Genomic DNA, 22,029 nt, shown 5'->3' with positions numbered 1-22,029 from the left:
TTACTCTGTAAAAATGGGTGATGTCCATTCTAATTTTATACATACTAATAAAGGTGTTCCACAGGGTTCAGTGTTAGGTCCAATGCTGTTCCTAATTTACATAAATGATATGTCTTTGTTACTGCTCAGCATCATTTAAAATTAAGGTCTACATCAAATGATTCCCTGAGTCTTAAATAAAGATTCGATGAGGACGATGATGAAATCAAGATAACTAGCGTCTGCTCAGCTGTAGTTGCTCAGTAGACAGACAGACTTGAGTGGTATTGATCTTCTCATCAAACTCTCTACAGGAAGGCCCATAAGTGTATTTGCAAAAATTATTGAAAAAAAAAAAAAATCTTACTTAGAAATGATAAAACACTTAAAAATACCTAATAGGAACCTTCTAAATGGGCCCTAATTCTATTATGTGTTACAATGATTGCAATCAATAGTTGGAGGGAATGAACTTCAGGAGCCTGTGGTTACACTAGCAACATTTAAGGTGAATTAAAGTATGTGTGTAAATATGAAGTGGGTTTCTGCTGGAAAAGAGCATACTATATAATATACCATACCAACAGTGCTGTAAACTTACACTCTGAATAAAAAAAAATATGTTTTTTTGAAAACTTTTTCAATGCTTGTTGAATGATTGATTTTTGTTAACAATTCTCTCCTCAGTTTAAGGCTGGTGACATCACTACTAGCAGAGAAAAGTCCATTTAACACTGAGCAGCAGGATTATTTTAGCATGACTACAAAACCCAGTCACTGTAATCTGTGATAGTCACTTTATGTCCGGTAAAAATGCCCCAAAGTCAGAGTGCAATGATCCTAACTCACCCCCTCATCACCTCACTGTTACATCATTCAAGCACAGCATGACCAGCATGACATCACATTCCTACTAACTGACATCACCAGTACATCCTGTTGAGCATAACCCTTAGTCATTTCCACTCCCACACTCCTCTCTCCTTTTCAGGTCTCCCTCCTACTGTCTCTTCTTTTATCTTCACTTGCTTCTTCATTCCTCTTTTTTTCCTCAGCGACATCTAGAACTTTCTCCTGCTTTCTCATGCTCATTGTTCCTGCTGAATCTCATTAAATCTTTCCAGTGACAAAACACAACAAGCAGCTTCATCAGCCCACATCTTCAAAAGTCACCAATAGGCAATTTCGATGTCTAAATCTAATTCTTTTCTGTCTGAGTGGATGTGCTGTTTATACTCTATGAGCTATTGGCAGTTAATCAATTAATCAATCAGCCAATTAATGAATCAATATAACTTCCAGACGCATACACATTACAGGAACTCAGCGGTCGCACGCGCAGGCAGGTGCAAGCTTAAATCCACATGCAAATATAGGCAAGGACAAGCATACACACTCAGAGCAGACGCCGCGTCACCTCACCAGCATGGACACACAGTCCCTGGTCTGTCTCTGCCTGAATATCAATGTCCTGGTGAGGTGGTGGAGGAGAGAATGAGAGAGAGATGAAGAGGTTGAGTCAGCTGCTCTTCGCTTGCAGCTGAATCTCAGCCGCTATAGGCTGCATTAGCCTCAAATCTCAACACCCCACCCCACTCTCTCCCTCTCTCTGACTCCCTCCTTCCCTGTCATCTGTCCACCCCCTCCCTCTTTCCCACTTCACCATCCCTTTGCTTGTCTTTTCCTCCGACACTCTCTCTCTCTCTCTCTCTCTGCCTCCTCTCTCCTCTTCTCCCTTTCCTCCCTGCACTACCACCTCCCACTTCCTCCTCTGACTCTCTGAGTATGTTCTGCGGCATCACAGTGTAGCGGAGGTGTATGCGCTAAAAAGGAATCTGCGTACATGTGTCTGTATGTGTGTGTGTGTGTGTGTGTGTGCATGTGTTTGTGAGATTGCATGTCTGCATATTTGCAGGTCCAGTAGTTTTCACGAGTCTGTTCATAGAGCAAATAAAGTCTGCAAAAGATGAAAAAAAGGTTCAGAGTTATGTGTGGATATACAGTAATACTGCATGTGAGCTCTCTGTGCATATACAAACCTGAGACACCTGTGCAGCTTTAAACATTGTGTGTCTGCTTTAGTGTGATATTCTTAGTTCCGACGGAGATGCAGGTCTCCACAGAGCAACAGTTAAAACAGGCCAGTCATTCATCAACAAACCGTCTGGTTGCAGCACAAAAAGCATTTGCTAATGTTGCATTGTCACAGTACTGATACAGACACTGGATACTTTCTAGTTTTCTCTTACTGCAGCACTGCTGCACTGTAGCACCAGCCCAAAAAGGAGTCTGGAAAAGGTTTACAAATATTCAAGAAACTAAGTGGTTGTTATGGATTGAGAGGAGCTAAATAGATATTTCCAGGCTGCAGCTTACTGGGACTGAATTAGTTTTATTAGTCTAATATTTTAATGTATAAACATGTGGTAAGTTAAGACCCAAACAAAACTGCTCTGTCATAATCAATATGCAGACAAGAATATTTTAAACTGCAAAGATACATAGTTAGTGGCCCACCTGTGAAATCCAGACCTATGGTCATTTAGTATATAGAGTATATACATTAAATAACCTATACGTACATATCGTTTTGTGATTTTATTCCTGGCAGTGTGGAAAAGGCTTTGAAAGCGAATTTAGCATGTTAGAAAATAAAATGTAAGGATAATAGTAGAAATTAAATTAGAGACTATAAGACTATTTTGTGTTCTGGCATTTTTTTTTTCGTGGGAAAGGAGGCTGTAGACTAATGGCCTCAGTATTTCTTAAGCCCTGGCTATGGCGCTGACTGGGACTGGTAATAGCCAGTTGTAATAAGCACTCACAACATGTAGTCAACAAGTTCCAATGTCCTCTCATTTCTGAATCACTAAAGCAACTTTCTAACCTACTCAAACTGGCTGGCAAAAGATGGCAATCCAAACATTTTGAATAGAAGCAAAAATAGTGACTGAAAATTACTGGTTAAGATTTCATCATAATTTCAGAACTTTAAAAAATATATTTTTCTATATTTACAATAACAGGACAAAGGGGAAGCCGCTAGGCATTTTGTGTCACACCACATGTACTGTATATCAGTGCTGATATTAATCCAGAGTTCTCTTTGCTATGCTGTCAAACATGTTTTGAATGGTGCAGCCACACTCATTCACATTTGGAGAACGTTCAAGTCCTGTATAAACATGTATTGTTCTATTCCAGTGTGGATAAACACAATGGTCCAACACACACAAGACACCCAACACCAGTTTGTCTTGCAGAGCAGCTTAAGTGCTACAGTGCTAACCACTGAGCTGCAGAGCTGCCAGACCATTCGTGACTCTATCCTTGCACGCTGATAATTATTTGCACTTCTTAAATCAAAAATACGAATTACTGATTGAGTCTACTTCTGCTGTGGACTTTTGAAAATCAAAAGTAAAACTACAAGCTTTCAAAGATGAGGCATTTTTAATCATCTTAAATTAGCTTTAAGACACACACTATACAGCAGATGTTGCATGTATACTCCTTACATTTTAACAGTAACTGTAATGACATTTAATCCAATACCTAACTGATTTAAGGCCATCTTGTGACTCGGGAAACATCTGTGTAATTGGATAGAGCTAAATGTGTGTTCTCAAGAAAGAGGCTGACAAAAGGGGAAAGCCTATAAGATTACAGGTGGTATGTGCAGTGAAACTGGATAATAGTTTGTTGAATACTGTAATGGTAACGCTGTTAGATCCTAAACTATTGCCTTGCCAATTTGATTTCTCCCTATATCACTGAATATATTTGCTTGCTGTCTCTCATAAAGAAACTGTGAGATCCAGTGTGCACAAAGCCAACCATGTAATGTTTTTCAAACCCTCCACAAACCGATTTAAATTAGACTTCATACCTTTGATTAAAGTGACCAGCCCAAAGCTTTGCATGCAAAAGAATGTTTGAATGAAGTTCCATGTGATAGATAATATATACACTTATCGAACTGACAGTTATTTTTAAGATCAGCGAGAGAAAATGGCTGTGTAGTTGTGTTGATGTTTGCAAATGCCCCAAAATGGTGGTCTAAAATCTTACCATTGAGGACAAGTGGGGCAGCCGGTTTGACCCTCATCTGAGTGTTGACCAGGTGGGGTCGGCCTGTCTTCTTGGAGCTGCGCTGACGAGCCACCACTTTAGCTAAATGGGCCGTCTCACTGGCTCCTGAGGCAAAACACACCGTCTGTAGAGAGAGGAGGAGACAGAGAGATATTAATAAGAGATTCAAAACAAGGCTGAGCAAGTTATTACCCACTATTAACACCCAGGTGTGCATCTTATCCTCATTATGCACACTTACTTTGGATACAGTGGGGTATGGGCTGCTCTTACACAAATATTTTAGCCACAGACTGCCAACATCCCACAGAGAAGATAATGTGAGCATCTAAAGGGAAGTCACTGTAGAGGAATTAGATTATAGTAGCTCTTACAATAACAACCCACTGAGAGCTGACTTGCTGTCATCAGCCTTTGAAATTAATCTGAGACTGAATCATTTTAGGCTATATGAGATTGTTTTTCCCCCTAACTACTAGACTAGACAGATATCTATATCTATATCTATATATACATATATAGATATAGATAGATAGATAGATAGATAGATAGATAGATATAGATATGTAATAGCATGAGGAAAATAAATCCTACATATCTACCCTGCACACAAAACATACTACAACAGCCACACACACACTCACAGACCTCTCCAGAGCGGCTGCGCTCCGTGCGGACTACAGAGGGCATGCTGGCAAGCAGTGCATCCAGGTGGTTGTGTCCCATCTGTTTGTACGGTATCTGCTCCCCGGTCAGCTCTTTGTACTCCGACTGCAGACGGGACAGTGACACTCCGCCTTTGTTGGCCTGGAGGACGGCCCGCAGCATCTTCTTCACCAGCTCCACGTCAGCCATCTGAAAAATAAAAAAAATAAATGAGCAAATTGAGAAGACCTATGTAGAAATAGTTGAAGGGTGTAAATGGAGATGGTTCTACATCTGCCACCTGAAAGGAATTCAGTGGGACCAATCCATAGGACTACAGTTATGACAAACTCATTTTTGGTTTTCCCTGAGCCATTTAAGGCAGGATGTTAGTCTGAGAGTGACTGCTGCTGCTGATGATGCAAGCCCATTCAAAATTGCAATAGTCTGCACATAGATTCTGTTCATTCCATGGACCAATGGCTGACTTGTTAGGCCAGTTTTTATTAATTGGTGATGAAATTTCCAAAGCAAATAGTGTATTTCAGTCAGGAAAAAACCCTGTTACAGTCTGATTAAGTGGATTACAAATGTTAGTTTAGAATTTTTTAATGAAGATTGTTTTCATACGATCAAATGGGTATTTTTTTAGTCATAGTATATGACCAAAAAAGCATCTACCCCATCTACTTTTCTAATGGGGAAGGCAATCTAATTTCCAATTACCATTCCACTATTCTATCTAATAAGCAATTACTAAATGATGATTTAACTCATTCTGAGATAACATGTCTTTTAAAGCCACACACTATTACTGTAGCCCCATAGAGACATTTTGGTAAAGGACTTTAGGTTCAAAGTGTTATTAATTTCCCCTGGTGTGCAGCCTCTTACATTCCATCTCCCTGCAGAAAAACACAGTCCACTGTCAGCTTGTCTGCAGCCAGACAAAACAGCCCTAAACAGGAATTTACAAAATTCTTCAAAGTTCAAACCTGAGCCTTTGTGATCTTGGTGAAAAGTGTAAATAAGACTACATCTCTCCACTTAAACAAGTATGCAGTTTGATAGAGAATTCCGGACGCTCGCGGATGTGGAGACACACCCTCAACAAAAGGCAGCTTAAACTTTCAGCAGAGAGGTCTGTCCAGCAACACTGTATTTTTTAACGAGTGGCCATCCTATAATCGCCCTCTAAAATTGCGACATTTTTAAAATTTCATGGATAATGTCTGGTATTTCTGGTGTGCTCAGCTGACACGCAGGAATGCACACACCGCAGGAAGAGTCCATGTCATCAATTTTGCATGCCGTGTTTGTATTATTTTTGGAAAGACGCCCTTAAATGTAATAGCACTGTATCTTCTTTCTGGACTTCTGTCTTAAGTGTAAGCCTTCGACTGAAGAGTTCAGAAATATATTCCACCCCGGGCTTAGATAATACTATGACAAAGAAAGGGGTGAAAAAGAAAGCACTGGAAACAAGTGTGATGAACTTGTCAGATTTAACCTTCTCGTCATAGAGAAAATGTTTCGGCACAAGATGAGTTTCGGCCACTTGTTGATGATGGCCACTTTCTGCAGCGCAGGCAGCAGACGGGACAGAGAAACTATGAATGACGTAACTCGTCACACTTCGACTCCACACCCTCATCGGGACCAAACTATTTTGAATAAGTTTTCCTTTCTCTTTTCGATTTCTACACAAAACTCTACTTAAATAGTCATGACAGGGTGAAAGACGCTAATAAAATGCACCAGACCCTGTATGCACTTAGCTCAGGCACCCATAATGCGCGTAATATCGAGTTAAATCCTCCTGCCACCTCCGGCGGATCGACAAGCTAGCTAAAAAAATACCAGAAGCGCACAAATGTTGCCTTCATAATAAAACTACTGAACATCGTATCCCCTCACACGTGAATCGCGCCTGCTACTATTTTGAAAGCCACTACCGGAAGTACACGTTTGTGTCCTAGCTAGCTTGCTAGCTTTAGAGCCATCCCAGCCGGGAATATCGAAAGAGGCAAAATAAACACTCGACAAAACTTTGCCACGACTGAGTGTTATAAAAGTCCGTGTAAGTGAAAGTAAAAGCTACAGAAATCATTCTACCTTGCTCTAAACAGACGGGATGGTGAAGGCAGGACCTGGTCCAGTCGCTCTCAGTGCTTTCACCGCCACGGGGCTGAGCTGCGGCCGAAGCACTGTCCTCGGGGTGTCTGCCAGCCGGTCCAGGCACAGCCTCTCCTCCGCTACCTGATTGGTCGGCTGTGCATGGGCTTCTGGCTAATTACATGTCAATATATTCATCCGAGGACACATCTCCTGTCCTAACGAGCAGCAGCAAGTCCCAAATCCTCACATTTGAGAAGCTGGGAGTCAGCGTTCAGCTTTTTTGTTTCAGAAAAATGATAACAGATTATCGAAGAAGTTGGCAATACATTTTGTCAACCAACCAAAAAAAATTCTAATACATGTTTTATTTTTAATTTGTTTGTTTAAATTGTTTCATACTTGGCAAAAAATGAAAACGTATTATGAATTTATTCAGCCCATTTATTTGTTTATTTATTTCCCATTATTATTCCATTCTGTTAGTTTAACTCACTTTTCCAAATAATGCATAGGCAATATTGATTAAGCATCATATTGTGTTACTTTTACCCTTGCCTCTCATCAGCTGTCTTGGTTTAAACACCACTTTTGCCCATATTTGACTTAAAATTTCAAACGAACAACTATTGGATTGCTTAGGGTGTGTCATCCTCTATTGAGTACTTTTTTTACATAATTGTGCATAAAGTTGTGAAAGCTTAAACAGCTCAAGACTATTTCTTTCATTGCTTTCCAGTCCTTTTTTGTTTACCTGTACATTTATTTTAAATGGATAGTTGTGACAATCATGACAGTTTATGGCTAAAAAGGAAACAACACCCAAACTTAGGTCCTGAAGAGGTAGAAGATGGCAATGTACTAAGAATACCTTGTAAAGTAAGAGTAAAAGGATAAAAGCAAGAGAGGCCACACCATCCCAGATGTGAAGTGGGCCCCTATAGAAGACCAAAAAAAAAAAAGAATAAATAAAAATAAATACAAAGAAATAAATGTATGAAAAGTGCAGGACTAAATAAATAATTATGGAAATAAAAAAGTAATTATACAGGAACAAATATATAAATAAATACCACAAATAATAAATAATACATAAATTAAAGATGACATAAATAAATATCTTTAATTTATTTTTTTGATTTTTGTACAACTACCTCCATTTCTTTATGTGTGTCTGTGTCTGTATGTTGATAAGGTAGGAGGTACTAACCTCTGCATCTCTTTATTTACGCATTTATTCATGTACGTATTTATTAATTTATTTATTTATTCCTCTATTTATTCATTGATACTTGGGTCATTTTTCAGCTCAGTGGGCTCGGTGGGGGAGTAACATTAAGTTTTTAATAAGGAGTGGGTGCAGCCACTAGGGGCGCTAACTTCCACTGTTCTTCTCAGCTTAGGTCTGTCAGGCCGCCGGAAGTGACCTGTCAAAAAACGGAAAAGACTACCGGATTTCTAAGCTAGTTAGCCACAAAATAACAACAGGGGATCATTGTTTATCTGCATGAACACTTCAAAGAGTTACATTTAAAGACAGGAATCTCTGTGTATGCCAGGTAAGCTTGATTGCAAAATACAGGTATTCTGTGTAAGATTCTTAACAGTACTTGTCTTTCTGATTTTAGCTTGCTTGCTAAACTGAGTTGGCCAGTTTTAACGTTGGCTAAAGTCAAACTAGCTAGCACAAAACTCAATTCTGACGAATAGCTAAACCTAAATGACAAAGTAAAGCGTAAGTGATGCCAGTATACAGTTATTTAGTATATGGCTGTTAGTATTAATCTGAACGTAACGCAAGCTAACAGTGCAGCAACATTAAAGCAGAATAGCTTGATTGCCTTTTAGGACATTTCTCTCTATTGCACTTTGTCCACCCTCTTCCTGTCGTAAAGCAGCTGTTTTGTTGCTTTGTGTATTTATTTGCAAGTGTGGCAACGTTATACTCATCTCATGTACTATTTTCTTTTTGACATAATAAAAACAAATGATTAAATTAATCTAGCATCCTCTAAATAACAGTAACGATACCAAGCGAAGAAGTGTTAGCTAAAGTTAGCCCCTGTTTGTCAGTTGGCAACTGATTGAATAATTACAAGAGCATTTGTTCACATGTTAGTTTGTTACAGATGACGTTATAAAACATATGAAATACGAGAATATAATGTATGCCAGAAATCTCAACTGAGTGTTATGTAATTGGCTATAACTATAGAAATGTAAAACTGTAAATTGCTTTTGAAGTGGCCCCATTGATATTTGAAGCTAACATCCATGTGTTTGTCCTATTGGAAGACACAACAGCTAGATGTTACCCTCCCTTTCTCAGTTTAAATCAGATGTGACGTGCTGTGATGCACCACCCATGATCCCTCCCTCAAATCACAGTCTTGTATTGTCCTCTCCTCTCTCTCTGGAAGAGGAAGGCATGTGAAAACAGAGAAAAATTAGTACTTGAGCCTTATCTTTGTACTGGAGGAGAAACCATCTTAACTTGTTATTATGGCTATGAACAGGCGACATTCGTATACCCCCCGGGTGAGTAACATGGACACTCGATAGTGAATAATCTAATTAAGTACATCAGCTGCACTTTAGATTGATGCATTTAATCAGTAGTAGTCATTACATTATAATGGCTAAACTTGTAAAAGTTAATTTTGGGCACTCACCATACATTGGATGCAGGATTCACTTTGTAGCATTTTGAGTCCTAATTGGTTAAAACAAGCAGGAATATAATTTGAGTAACTCTAGATATCCTGAAGGGAAGATGAAGTTTCTGTCCTTATGTTTGACCCGCAGGCAAGCTATGTTCCCATTAATCCTAAATAAATGTAGAGGAGTCTGCATCCTTCTCTTTGCTTCTCTCATAAGCATTTGATAACCCTGGTCTATCCAGTTTTCTGCCCTGTGGTTTAAAACTGCAAGGCAGCGTGAATTCATGTGTCTCCACAGCTCCATAAAAGGATTAGACTCTACTGCTGTCCTATTTTTTCTTGAATGAGCATCTTTGTATGAGCAAGGCAGAGATGTGACTTGAGGAAGTTTGGTGTGGTCCAGGACATATGACTGGGTGCATGAGTATGTTGCTGTGCTTTATGGCCTTAGGACTATGTCCTTGGATATTTTTAAGTACTAAGACTACTCTTAGTAGCTAGAGCAGGGAGAATTATGGGTTGTTATTGTTGCACATTAAACAATAGGTTTGTTCAGGTCACTTGCACATCTGGTGGACAGTATTAAAAAATTAAAATAATTTAAAATAATTTGCCATGCATACTCCATAGTAAGCTATGTCTATTTGAGCAAAATTCAGATATAAAAGCCTCCATATTTGAAGACGTAAGAAATTTTAACAATAAATTCTTTGGTTTGTAATGACCTCACCTTCCCTCACCTTATCTGTCTACTTCTCTCACCTAACATTTCCATTCCAAAATTCCCCCATCTGTATGTCCCAAATCCTCCAGCTGACCAGCCCACTGATCACCAAAATGAGCAGTGCAGGAACGGTGGAGAGTGGTAAACCTCCAAAGGTCAGTCACTTTCCAATACAGATACAAGGAAGTAGGAAATTGATGTAAATAAACAAAATACTATAAACAAATATGTAATGACTCACAGTCTGCCATCTTCTTATCTCTGCATCTCCTCCCCTAGATTGGCTCTATTGTTGAGGTGACAGGGAAGGGTCAGCGTGGTACCGTTGCCTATATTGGCGCCACCCTCTTTGCTTCTGGGAAATGGGTTGGCGTTATACTGGATGAGGCCAAAGGCAAGAATGATGGCACCGTGCAGGGGAAACGCTACTTCACCTGTGAGGAAAATCACGGGATATTTGTCAGACAGTCCCAGGTTGGTGGCATAAATGTGTTGAGATGCAAGAAAGAATGCCTTTGTACTTTCATTAGTATGAAAAGTGTGAATAGTTTAATAGGATATGTTTGAGGATCCTTTCTTTTTTTTTCCAGAATGTACGATTACAGATGATGTTTGTTCCTGCTCCTACCCTTGTTTTTTATGTCCATGTTGTCCTGTGTTTCTCTGTGACTCTGTACAGATCCAGGTGGTGGAAGATGGCTCCAGTGCCACCTCACCAGATACTCCTGAATCAGGCACTGCAAAGATACCAAGACAAAAAGGTGAGTGTGAACTGTGTTTGAAATTCATACTTTTAAAACTCAGTATCTCAAACTTAGTAATAATATTATCGGTAGACAATAATTCTTATTTTGTTTCCTCCAGACATTCCTGAGACTCCCAGAACAACCAAGCAGGTAGACAACCTTTACCTGCACCTCACAGCTTTTTTCATTCTTTGTCACTTTAGTAATCTTGTGTGGTTTCCATGACTTGGCTTCAAAGATTGTTGGGTTTTGTGGATCTTTGTGTATGCACTGTGGATTTAAAAAATATTGCTTGTCCAAATATTCAATCTTTTTCAATTCCTGCCCTTTTCAGAGCACTCATGTTGGTTTGAATGTGTTGAACAAGACAAGTCAGACCGGACTTGTCCTTTGCAGTGTTTTCCTCTCTTTTCTGTACATTGTGAATGGGTTCCAGCCTTTGGGTCTCATTTTTGTTTTTCTGAATACCTTTTGCAGACACCTGTGAACGTTAAGAAGGTAGAAACTTTTAAATCCAGCACATTTGCTTTTGCTTTGGTTGTTTTTAATCACACTAACGTGGCAACTCATCTTTTGTATTTATTTCTCCTTTTGACGTGTTGACGTTTGCACGGGACATAAAGACATCTCATCTGTTGACATGATTTTCATTGTATTTTCTCTCGGTTTTCTGTTGCTGCACTCCATTTTGCACACCAGATGTTGTCTGTTTGCTCTTTCTGTTTGATTTACTTTTGTATTCTGGTGAAGGCATCCAGTGTGCACATTTAGAGGCGACATTTTCACAGTTGTAAGGTCATAAAGATGATTTCTTTCTCATTCCTCCTGGCCTCACAATTCAGTGACATTTGTTCCACAAGTTCACATTTTATTCTGCTTCTATGGCGTGACTCATGAAGAATAACTGCTTTTTAAAATGGTGTTAAACAGTGCATGCAGCCATCAAAGATGATCAGTCGATATAAACTAACAGCTGGTATGCTTCTTTTGTGCTGCTAATCTCTTATCTTGCTTCACCACTGGATGTGTGTGCGCTTGTGTGTGTGCGCTTGTGTGTGCGTGTGTGTGTGTGTGTGTGTGTGTGTGTGTGTGTGTGCACACGCGTGTATGTCCATCCCTCTCTCTACAACTCACCTCCTCCCCTCCTCCAGTCCTCTACCCGCCGCTCTGGAAAGGTGAGCTTGTCTACAGCAGACAGGGGGAGGAAAACAGTGATTTAAAACAGCAGTTTTGAAATGTTTTGTTATTTTAATGTTTCTGCGTTCTGTGGGTGCTTGGCAATTTAATCAAGGGCACAGCTTTAAATGTTTGAAATCTTTTCAAAGGCCATGCATTTTTGTGTTGTATGATAAGAAATGCATGCTCATTCTCAAACTACAGTAAGAACACAACCAGGATTGCATTAATTTGACAAATCTAAGATTGAGATTCATAATTATGGGTATATATTGGCTCTTCAGTAAGCAATTCTCTCATGAAGGTTCTGTTGGATGGTTTTTAATAGTCCTATGGTCAACTAGATGGCAGGTTCTGGTAATTACATCTAAAAGCTTTTACTACAGTAGTGGACTCATAATGGCTGCACAGTTACGACTGAATATTTGGAGGTGTAGGGTGCAGGTGGCTTATTTTAATTGATATCTACCAGAAGAAATAATTACCATAAATGCGAACACCTACTTATTTAACAGATGATGTGTGGCTGTAGTTGATTTAGGTGTATGCTGTAATTTGATATAAACGTACATCATTGGAAGTCATTTAGTATAAGTATTTAGTGTTTTTTCTTGACCCTTAAAACCTTGATCAGAATGGTAAAAAAAAATTCTGAGTATTTAATCATTGTACGCTTTGTCTGATGATTATGTCAGTGTTGTTTACAATGTTTAAAATTTTAAAACTCTTTTTTCAAAAGTTGGTTGTACTTCTCTGCACTTGTATAAATATATACAGTATGAGCATAATAGCAGGATGGTTGTGTAACTGTCTTGGTAATTATAATGTGTATGAATAAGAACACAGTTAAACAAGGCTTTATTCTGTAGCATTAATCTAACTTTGTAGCTGAGTTTGACAAATAACCCTTGGGAGTCCTAACACAGTCTCTATGATCATGCTGTGGCAGTGGAGCGCTCCAAGTCGTCTCACGCCCGCCACCTCCCTTCCCTCCCTTTTGCTACGTCCCTCTGGACGGCCCAGCCTGTCACTCACGGTACGCTCTGTCATATCGGGGTACCTCACTGGTTATGTCACTGGGAGTGGTGATTTGTTGTCCTTCGGTGCACAGGTGCTGGGCTCTACCAGATAAAAGTGGTGTCTGTGTAAACTTGTAGGACAACATTCTTGGCGAGGGACACTAGGAGGTGAAATGTTTGGTCTCGGACGACACATGAACTCAGGAAGATTATTGTGTTTTAGCTCATAAGCTGTCATGAGGTGAATTCAGCGGCACGGCATGTTACCCTGGATGTTCTAATGGTTTGAAAGTTGTATGTGGGAGACGCTCTTGTTTTTTATTATTGGATTGTTTGCTGTCATTCAAATACCTAACACCATGCCATCTGCCTTTCCTTCCTATTTTTCATCTCGTTACTCTCCAACACGTACCTGCCTTGGTCAACAGGCGTCTCGTGAAAGCCTGCCATCCTCCCTGTCTGATGTCAGTGAGGCGGGCCTTTCCTCCCACCAGGGTGCACTGGGGGCTCCTGTTATGCCTCAGCCCAGCGGGTCGCCTGCAGCAGTGGCAGCGCCGGTCCCAGCGACTCCAAGCAAGGTGGGTCCCTGAGAATAAGAAGAGCCAATTTTGGTGTCAGCACGACTTAAAGAATATGCCCATAAAAGGTGTAAAGTTTCATAGTTTCATGTGGATTTGATGACAATATCAACAGCACAAAAGATCAACATGTGCTCTTTTAAAGATCAGTTCATTATTTTAGTGCTTCCAGCTTTCCCATGTTGTCACATTTCCATCAGTTTGTTTTAATTTTTCCATCATATTTGTCAGTTTAATGAGCTATCCCATTTCATTCATGTTCTTGTTTGACCAGGTGGAACCTGCCATTTCCAAGCAGGTAGAGTTTTCCAATGGCTACATGCATGCTGATGATACCTGGCATGAGTTTACTAACAAACTCGTAACATTAGAAGGCAAAATGACCCTCAGCACATCTTCTCAATACTTGAGTTTGGTTTGTAATGTCTTCACGGTGAATTATGCAGTGATGATGCATGGTTTAACGTTCTGAGACACTGAATGAAACACTCAATTCCACCATTGTGTTCGAAGGGAATGGATTAATCTCTCTTTATTGATCTTTAATGTTAATGTTCCTGTTGAGGCGGTGAATACTAAGTTAATTAACTGAGGAAATTATTGGCAAATTAATTTGGGGCAGCTAAATTTACATTTATAACCTTGCTCTTGGGTTTTGGTGGCGGAATATTGTTTTTATGTTTTTTTTACTGCCTAAAAAATAAAATCTGGGGTCATAAATGAAGTCCAGTTAATCCTCTACATTTGCTAAAGGCAGCACATTTAAACTGTCCCCTCACTTCTCCCCTTCACCCATCCATCCATCTCAGGAGGAGGAATCAATGCGAGCTCAGGTCAAGGACCTGGAGGAGAAGCTGGAAACGCTGAAGATGAAGCGGACGGAGGACAAGGCCAAGCTGAAGGAGCTCGAGAAACACAAGATCCAGCTGGAGCAGCTTCAAGAGTGGAAGACCAAAATGCAGGAGCAGCAGGCTGAGTTGCAGAAACAACTCAAAGAGGCCAAGAAGGTACACACAATGCTGACGTTTAGCATTATTGGTATTTACAATAAATTGTGACAAGGATGAAATTAATACAGATCTATACAACATGAAACATTTTCCAAGCCCGTAAGAGTGAGAGAAGCAGCTCCACTGTTACATATGAGACTCTCTAAAGTTTTTTGTGTTTTTTTTTGCATCCCCTCCTCTCAGGAAGCTCGTGAGGCACAGGAGGCCAAGGACCGCTACATGGAGGAGATGTCTGACACAGCAGACGCCATAGAGATGGCCACACTGGACAAAGAAATGGCGGAAGAGCGGGCAGAGTCACTGCAAGTGGAGGTAGACACACTGAAAGAGAAAGTGGAGGAGCTCTCCATGGACCTGGAGATCCTTAGACATGAGATTTCAGAGAAAGGTTTGTACTCTACTCACTAGTCCACAAAGGCCTTTTTATCTCTTTTATCTGTGTCTCTCTCGCTTTCTTTCTTTTTTATTTATGCACTGCTTTCCCTCACTGTGTTGCCTCTGTTCTCTCCTGCAGGCTCAGATGGAGCTGCCTCTAGCTACCATGTCAAACAGCTGGAGGAGCAGAATGGCAGACTGAAGGAGGCATTGGTTCGGTCAGTCAACTGTCTTAAAACCTCCTTTTGATTAAAGTATACTTTAAAAAAAAAAAAAAAAAAAAAAAAGTACTCATTGAAACTTTTAGATTTTTAGCTGTCAACATTCTGGTCCGCACCTGATAAAACATGTTTTAATTTTCCTTTTCCTCCTCAGGATGCGTGACCTGTCTACTTCAGAGAAGCAGGAGCACGTGAAGCTGCAGAAGCAGATGGAGAAGAAGAACACTGAGCTGGAGGCTCTGAGGACTCAGAAAGAAAAACTGCAGGCCGAGGTCAAGCAGGCAGAAGCCACTATCGATGAACTGAAGGAGCAGGTAAAGTCAGCAAGACACGAGAAAGAGAAGGAATATGATTACAAAGAGGAATGAGTTTCTGATTATGCTTTCTGGAGGTTACACTACAGTGAATATAAATACAGTTATTTACAGAAAAGGTTTAGGCTGAGGTACTTATAATGGACATTTAAAAGAAACAAGGACTGTTCTTGTTTGTTTGCCATCTCAGAATTTAATTGTACACATATGCTTGTGTGTGTGTGTGTGTGTGTGTGTGTGTGTGTGTGTACTTCATACCAGGTGGATGCTGCTCTGGGGTCAGAGGAGATGGTGGAGACTCTTACTGAGAGGAACCTCGACCTGGAGGAGAAAGTCAGAGAGCTGAGAGAAACCGTCACTGATTTGGTTTGTACAACTGCATTTAGGATTCCCATCTCCAGTATTAAGTCCACTGATCTTTCTTTTTTCGAACCAATACAATATATGTTCATACTATTCAAGAATTCAGAAGCAGTTAGCTTGTACTAACATAATGGTATAAGTAACCAGAAAATAGTTAAAAAAAGAGTAAGATTTTAAAAAAGGATATTTATCACTGACCTCTAACTCGCTGCTCTAACATTAGGAGGCCATCAACGAGATGAATGATGAGCTCCAGGAGAATGCCAGGGAGACGGAAATGGAGCTGAGGGAGCAGGTGGACTTGAGTGCAGCGAAGGTCAGAGAGGCTGAGAAAAGGGTGGAGGCTGCCCAGGAGACTGTGGCTGATTACCAGCAGACCATCAGCAAATACAGAGATCTCACTGCCAGCCTGCAGGTTGGTAGAGAGGAGGGAAACATGCATGCTCAAAGAAATATTCGCAAGATGTCCTGACACTGTGTGTGATTTTTCCCTGTGAATCAGGAGGCCAACAGGGAGCTGGTCAGCCAGCAGAGCGCAAATGCTGAACAAGTTCAGCAGCCTCCTGCTGAGCTATTTGACTTCAAGATTAAGTTTGCAGAGACCAAGGCTTATGCCAAGGTAGGTAATCTTCATGTGTTATCGCGCCAAAAGTGATGAGTTTACCCGTTTTACACCTTGATGACATGAGCTTATGATCTGTGTTCATAGGCCATTGAGATGGAGCTGAGGAAAATGGAAGTGGCTCAGTCAAACAGACAAGTATCCCTCCTCACCTCCTTCATGCCGGACTCCTTCCTCCGTCACGGTGGAGATCATGACTGTATTCTGGTCCTGCTGCTCATCCCCAGGCTCATCTGCAAGGTATGGAGCGGTTAATGTGTTTGTGGGTGCACTTGTGAGAAGTGCTTCTATATTTTGTTTTTCTTCATTTGTTTCTGTTATTCTACGTGTTCTAATAGGCTGAGCTGATCAGTAAACAGGCCCAGGAGAAGTTTGACTTGAATGGGAACTTGGCTGAGGGGACGGGGCTCAGAGGGCCTCCAGGAGAACAGCGCAGTTTTGCCGCAGGACTGGTGTACTCCCTCAGTCTGCTGCAGGCCACTCTGCATAAATATGAACAGTAAGCACTGCAGCTTCTGCAAATGGGTCAAAAATAAAACAGAATTTTCCGAGAATTGTGTCTAGGCTGCCAGAGACAAAAGCAGAATTACTGTTCTTTACAAATGACAAAAATTAGATTTCTTCTGAATAATTATTGCTGTGATATTGTGAAAAATGGTCTTACCTGTTGTTTTTTCTCCTCTTGGTTCTTCTAGGGCTCTAAATACCTGCAGCGTGGAGGTTTTTAAGCGCATGGGTACTCTCTACTCTGAAATGAGCTTCCATGAACGCTCTCTGGATTATTTCATTGACCTGCTGCATAAAGATCAGCTCGATGAGACTGTTCAGGTGGAACCTCTGACTAAGGCCATCAAGTACTATCAGGTAACAAATAAATGTAGTTTTATATTTAATTAACAGCTTTTGTATTGGTCTTCCAGAAAAACCGGCGCAATCAAATTTATCGATTTAAAGTGCACCGTAAAGGAAAGGAGTGCAATCTATTTTCCAACGTCATGATTTTGGTGCAACTTCTCATAATATTTTCGTAAAAGTGTCTCACTGTTGATTTGCCTTCCAGCAACTGTACAGTGTCCATCTGGCAGATCACACTGAGGACTGCACAGTCCAGCTAGCTGATCACATTAAGGTATCTCAAGCTTCTTTAGCAGTGTACTTTTCTTTAGTTTCACAGTAAACACAAATCCCAACAACTGCAATGTTTGAAACATACTTTTCTCCATGAAAAAAAACAAACAAAAATAAAATACCTATGATGAGCAAAATAAAATAGAGATTAGAATACAGCAATAGGGTTTCCTAACTTCACTAATTGTACCCTCTCACCTCTCAGTTTACTCAGAGTGCCCTGGACTGCATGGGAGTGGAGGTAGCTCGCCTGCGGGCGTTCCTGGCAGCAGGTCAGGAGAGCTCTGTCCTCTCTGTTCTTCTGAAGGACCTGGACACTTCCTGCTCTGATATCAAACAGTTCTGTAAGAAGATCCGCCGCCGCATGCCTGGAACAGATGTGGTTGGAGTGCCTGCTGCTCTCAGTTTTGGACCACAGGTATAGGGCACAGAAACAAACACATAGACAAGTTAACACACACACAGACACACAGACACACACACACACACACACACACACACACACAGATGACAGCTGTATGAACGTATTGCTCCACAGTATATGTTTGACTGACATGTTGTGTTTCATCTGGGAGGTGTCGGAGACGCTGACAGAGTGCAGGCGCCAGCAGACCCGCGTGGTGGCTGTGCTGCAGGAGTTGGCTGCAGCTGGAGCTCAGATGGTTGCTCCGCTGGCAGAACAGGAAGGCCTCAATGCTCTCAAACTGGAGGATATTGCCTGCAAGGCAGTGGAGCAGGTAGTCTGACACTAAATAATCATGTACAATGGTTGGGGATTTTTCTATCAAGAATTTAAATACTCAAGGTAGTCAAAAGTATGCTGACTTGATTACAAGACACACTGAGCACTGAAGCAGGAGTAAGTATTTCCAAATACTGTCTGATTCGTGTTGAACTTAAGTTTCAAAACACTATCCTGTGTTCTGAGTATTTTAAGTACTGTTGGGACAATTTGACAGGTGGTTGGTTTAAAGTGAGGTGTTATTGTGTTATCTAAATCTATACTCTTTTCTCAAAGGTGTATGGTGCTCACGGCCTGAATGGTCCAGAGTGTCTGCGACAGTCCTGCACCTCCGTCATTGCAACCATGAACAAGATGGCTACGGCCATGCAGGAAGGAGAGTATGATGCTGACAAACCACAGGGCAAGGTATCTGTATGCCTTCACTTTTTCACTTGGACTTAAACCCATGCACATTTCTACAGTGTGTCATGTTTTCCCTGTTCCAATTCTTATTGTTTGATCCTGTCCTCCACATTCTCAGACTCCTCCAGTGGAAATGAGAGCATCCATCGTCAGGGCTGAGATGACTGACGCTGAAGGTCTGGGAGTGAAACTAGAAGACAGAGAGACGGTCATCAAGGAGCTCAAGAAGTCCCTCAAGATCAAGGTGAGACACTCAAGCAAACAACAAAAATCACTCGTTTCTCTGCATATTGACATGCTACACAAGTCTGCCAGTTTGAAATGGAACAAATCAGAAACAGCAGGCATAACTGATGTGGCTGTATCTCCTTCACAGGGTGAAGAGCTGAGCGAGGCCAACGTCCGTCTGAGCCTGCTGGAGAAGAAGCTGGACACCTCCACCAAAGATGCAGATGAACGGGTGGAGAAGATTCAGACCAAACTGGATGAGAACCTCGCCCTGCTAAAGAAGAAAGAAAAGTAAGAACGATTGAGACACAAACAGAAGACAATGCATTTGTTCTGTTTCCCCTCACTGTCTTTCCTCCTTACCTTCAGGGAGTTTGAGGAGACGATGGATGCCCTGCAGGCTGATATCGACCAGCTGGAGGCGGAGAAGGCAGAGCTGAAACAACGTCTGAACAACCAATCAAAGATGACCATTGAGGGCCTGAGAGCCCAACCTGCCTCTGGAATTGCCTCCATTGTTCAGGGAGCCGCAGGAGGTGAATGTCTGTGTAGTTATGGTCACTTTTTGAAAGCAGATTGTCATTTCATGTTTGATAAAAGATGTGATGGCCTCTAATTCAACCCTCTGAAAAGCAGCTGTTGAGATGTTTCCCCTGCAGGTGGTGTAATTGTACTACACAATCACAAAAATAGTCTCCACATTTTGGAGAGAAACACAAGCTGTTATAGTGACTGAATGCCTCACCATTCTCCCTTTCTCTCTGCAACAGGTCTGCCTCCATCTCTGGCAGGACCAGTACAGGTGGTGGACTCTCCTCTCCTGAGGCAGCAGGTTGAAGCCCAGAGGCTGGGCATTAAACACCTCAAGAATGAAAACAACAGACTCAAGGTACACTGGTGTTGGGAGTTAGTAATAGTGTACAGTGGTATAGCTGGTAAACTGTGCTAAGTCTGGCAGAGCTGTACCAAATCGTTCAAAGCTTCATTTATAACGTTGACATTCAAATTCTAAATCAACACTTCAGTGCTGTGCAGCTTTGTCTTATGTATTTGCATGTCTATTCATTCTGTTTAAACTGATATTTTGCACAGTTGCAGATACATTTAAGGCTGTACCAGGATTATTAATGTTATACCATTTGCAGAATTAGTTTCCAGTGGTGGCTGGGTGTGTATCCCGGCCAAGCTCAGGTCTTTATAAACAAGTAGCAACCAGGTGCCAGACTGTAAGCAGCGAGCATTTAAGAGGCACAGGACCAAAAAACGCTAGTATAGCGAGGCAAAATGCCCAACGAGAGTGAATCTGAGGTTGGCTTTTCCTTTCAATTTTGGTGGCAAGCATGTACATACAATAACCGTCAATCCTGCATAGTATACCTTTAAAGAATGTTGAATTAATGAAAAAGACTAACTCATTGAATCTGACGAATTCATTTAAACTAAAGATTTTGTTCATGGATTATATTGTTTTTTTTTTATTTTTCTTTTCTTTTTTTTTGTGAAGACATGATAGAATATGAGCCATTCAAAGCTTCAAATGTTAAAGACATGAAAGTACAGTCCTAAAGTTTGGTGATACTGACATATAACTGGGTATATGTTGCTAACAGGCGGAGAAGATGAGAGCCCAGCTGGCCTCCCTGCCTCCACTCTGCCCTCCCAAACTACCACAAGCGTCCAAAGACAGCTCCATGCCACCAGATGGACTCAACACAGGAATCTATCGCAGGACTGACCAAATGCTGTCAACTCTGCTCAAGCTGAGTTCAGAGGTTAAAGTGGTGGACATTACTGGGAAGACAGCAGGTATGTGTGTGTGTCTCAGTTTCAGGACCTTCCTCTCTTTACAGCTAAGTGATTAATTTTTTCTCTTGTCCTCTCCTGTGTTTCTTCCAGTTAGTGCCAGCGCCCAGCTGCTGGAGCAGACAGCTCGACTGCAGAGCCTCAGTGATGCTCTGGCCAAACTCAAGGTAACAGCTTCAGAATCGTATGTGCTCTCCTCACCATGTCAGTAAGCTGACAGCAATAGAAAACCAAATATTTGGACATCTTTCTGTTTCAGGGAGAAGTAGCTGAACATGTGGTCTCCCATCAACCTGGCGCTAAGGCTTCCTCTGACTTCGCCACCTTCCCTATCTCCTCCTTTGTTAAGGTAAAACCATACAATACATACATACACACACCATCAGGTCCAAGATCTAACAAAGTTGTTCTACTCATATTTCAATACTTGTTTGCATAAATGTCACATTACACATGTAAAATTACATCATGTGTATGTATTTGTTGTTTCTTAGGCAAAGGAAGAGAAGCAGGGAGGAACAGTGTTTGTGGGTCGCGTTGCCATTCCATGCACCCGTGGACAGGAACAAGTCCACCGCCTCGTCCTATCTCAGCAACAGCTGCAGAAAGTGCACCGCCTCCTCATGGCCTAGGACAACACGCCATTGGCCCACAGCCATGATTGCCACTGGCAGTACATCAAGAAAAGCTTTTGTTCTTTATTCTTATTCCACTTCAACATTCTCTTCTATTTATCCTCTTTGCTTTTCACTATTCTCAGGAAACTGTATCCGATATGTTTAAAGTTAAGCCTATAGCACTAATAACACTGAGTGACTTTATGTCGACGTAACACTTCTTAGTGTTTTGAATGAAGTCCTAATGGATTTGACTCCTGAATGTCACATTATGATGGTGTCCTGTTTTCACTAAAACAGTTTGTATGCACCACTTTTACCAACACTTTGTGGGGTCAGAGGGAAACTAGCAACAAGTCATTTTTACTGTACTTGTACCTAGGGATAGTTTCTTTCCCTTTGTATCTTTTGTATTTGTAGTAATTCAGACAATAAACGCAACAGTTCAGTTCAGAGAAAGAAACATA

At 41.1% G+C, this 22,029-nt stretch overlaps 2 protein-coding genes across 10 annotated transcripts in view; one reads left to right on the top strand and one right to left on the bottom strand.

Moving 5' to 3' along the window:
* Nucleotides 1-10,485, bottom strand: part of tdrd7b (tudor domain containing 7 b) — a 27,610-nt gene extending 17,125 nt beyond the window's left edge. Inside the window, exons 1-3 of one of the 5 annotated variants that reach the window (XM_049567762.1) lie at nt 10,457-10,485; nt 4,720-4,926; nt 4,051-4,195 (exon numbers count right to left, since the gene is read on the bottom strand). In XM_049567762.1, the coding sequence (XP_049423719.1) occupies nt 4,051-4,195; nt 4,720-4,926 (352 nt within the window). In that variant the 5' untranslated portion in view covers nt 10,457-10,485. Of the gene's footprint in view, nt 1-1,375; nt 1,580-4,050; nt 4,196-4,719; nt 4,927-6,831; nt 6,956-9,503; nt 10,297-10,456 lie in introns of those variants that run through there. The other 4 variants (XM_049567760.1, XM_049567761.1, XM_049567765.1 and 1 more) reach the window with 4 other exon arrangements.
* Nucleotides 8,249-22,029, top strand: LOC125883473 (dynactin subunit 1-like). 5 transcript variants are annotated; one of them, XM_049567759.1, is made up of 32 exons: nt 8,249-8,390; nt 10,305-10,370; nt 10,495-10,689; nt 10,895-10,976; nt 11,080-11,111; nt 11,439-11,459; nt 12,113-12,136; nt 13,087-13,173; nt 13,585-13,734; nt 14,009-14,032; nt 14,544-14,741; nt 14,928-15,132; nt 15,259-15,337; nt 15,495-15,654; nt 15,916-16,020; nt 16,241-16,432; nt 16,520-16,636; nt 16,727-16,879; nt 16,978-17,138; nt 17,335-17,503; nt 17,700-17,768; nt 17,973-18,185; nt 18,343-18,504; nt 18,786-18,917; nt 19,033-19,158; nt 19,291-19,433; nt 19,512-19,678; nt 19,913-20,031; nt 20,753-20,948; nt 21,039-21,112; nt 21,205-21,294; nt 21,440-22,029. In XM_049567759.1, the coding sequence occupies exons 2-32, from the start codon at nt 10,329-10,331 to the stop codon at nt 21,575-21,577; spliced, it is 3,825 nt and encodes a 1,274-aa protein (XP_049423716.1). In that variant the 5' UTR covers nt 8,249-8,390; nt 10,305-10,328; the 3' UTR covers nt 21,578-22,029. The 5 variants fall into 5 exon arrangements, with proteins under 5 accessions (XP_049423716.1, XP_049423712.1, XP_049423713.1 ...); XM_049567755.1 differs by lacking the exons at nt 12,113-12,136; nt 13,087-13,173; XM_049567756.1 differs by lacking the exons at nt 11,439-11,459; nt 12,113-12,136; nt 13,087-13,173.

The sequence above is a fragment of the Epinephelus fuscoguttatus genome, linkage group LG23 (genome assembly GCF_011397635.1).
Source record: "Epinephelus fuscoguttatus linkage group LG23, E.fuscoguttatus.final_Chr_v1".
Lineage (NCBI taxonomy): Eukaryota > Metazoa > Chordata > Actinopteri > Perciformes > Serranidae > Epinephelus > Epinephelus fuscoguttatus.
This window is presented reverse-complemented; position numbering and strand designations above follow the sequence as displayed.

Excerpts from the sequence above, each read along its gene's own strand:
- LOC125883473 (XM_049567759.1), top strand. The coding sequence starts at position 10,329 with ATGAGCAGTGCAGGAACGGTGGAGAGTGGTAAACCTCCAAAG. Across the intron at positions 16,637-16,726 it reads AGACCAAGGCTTATGCCAAG|GCCATTGAGATGGAGCTGAG; the intron begins GTAGGTAATCTT and ends CTGTGTTCATAG. Across the intron at positions 19,679-19,912 it reads TGTTCAGGGAGCCGCAGGAG|GTCTGCCTCCATCTCTGGCA; the intron begins GTGAATGTCTGT and ends TCTCTGCAACAG.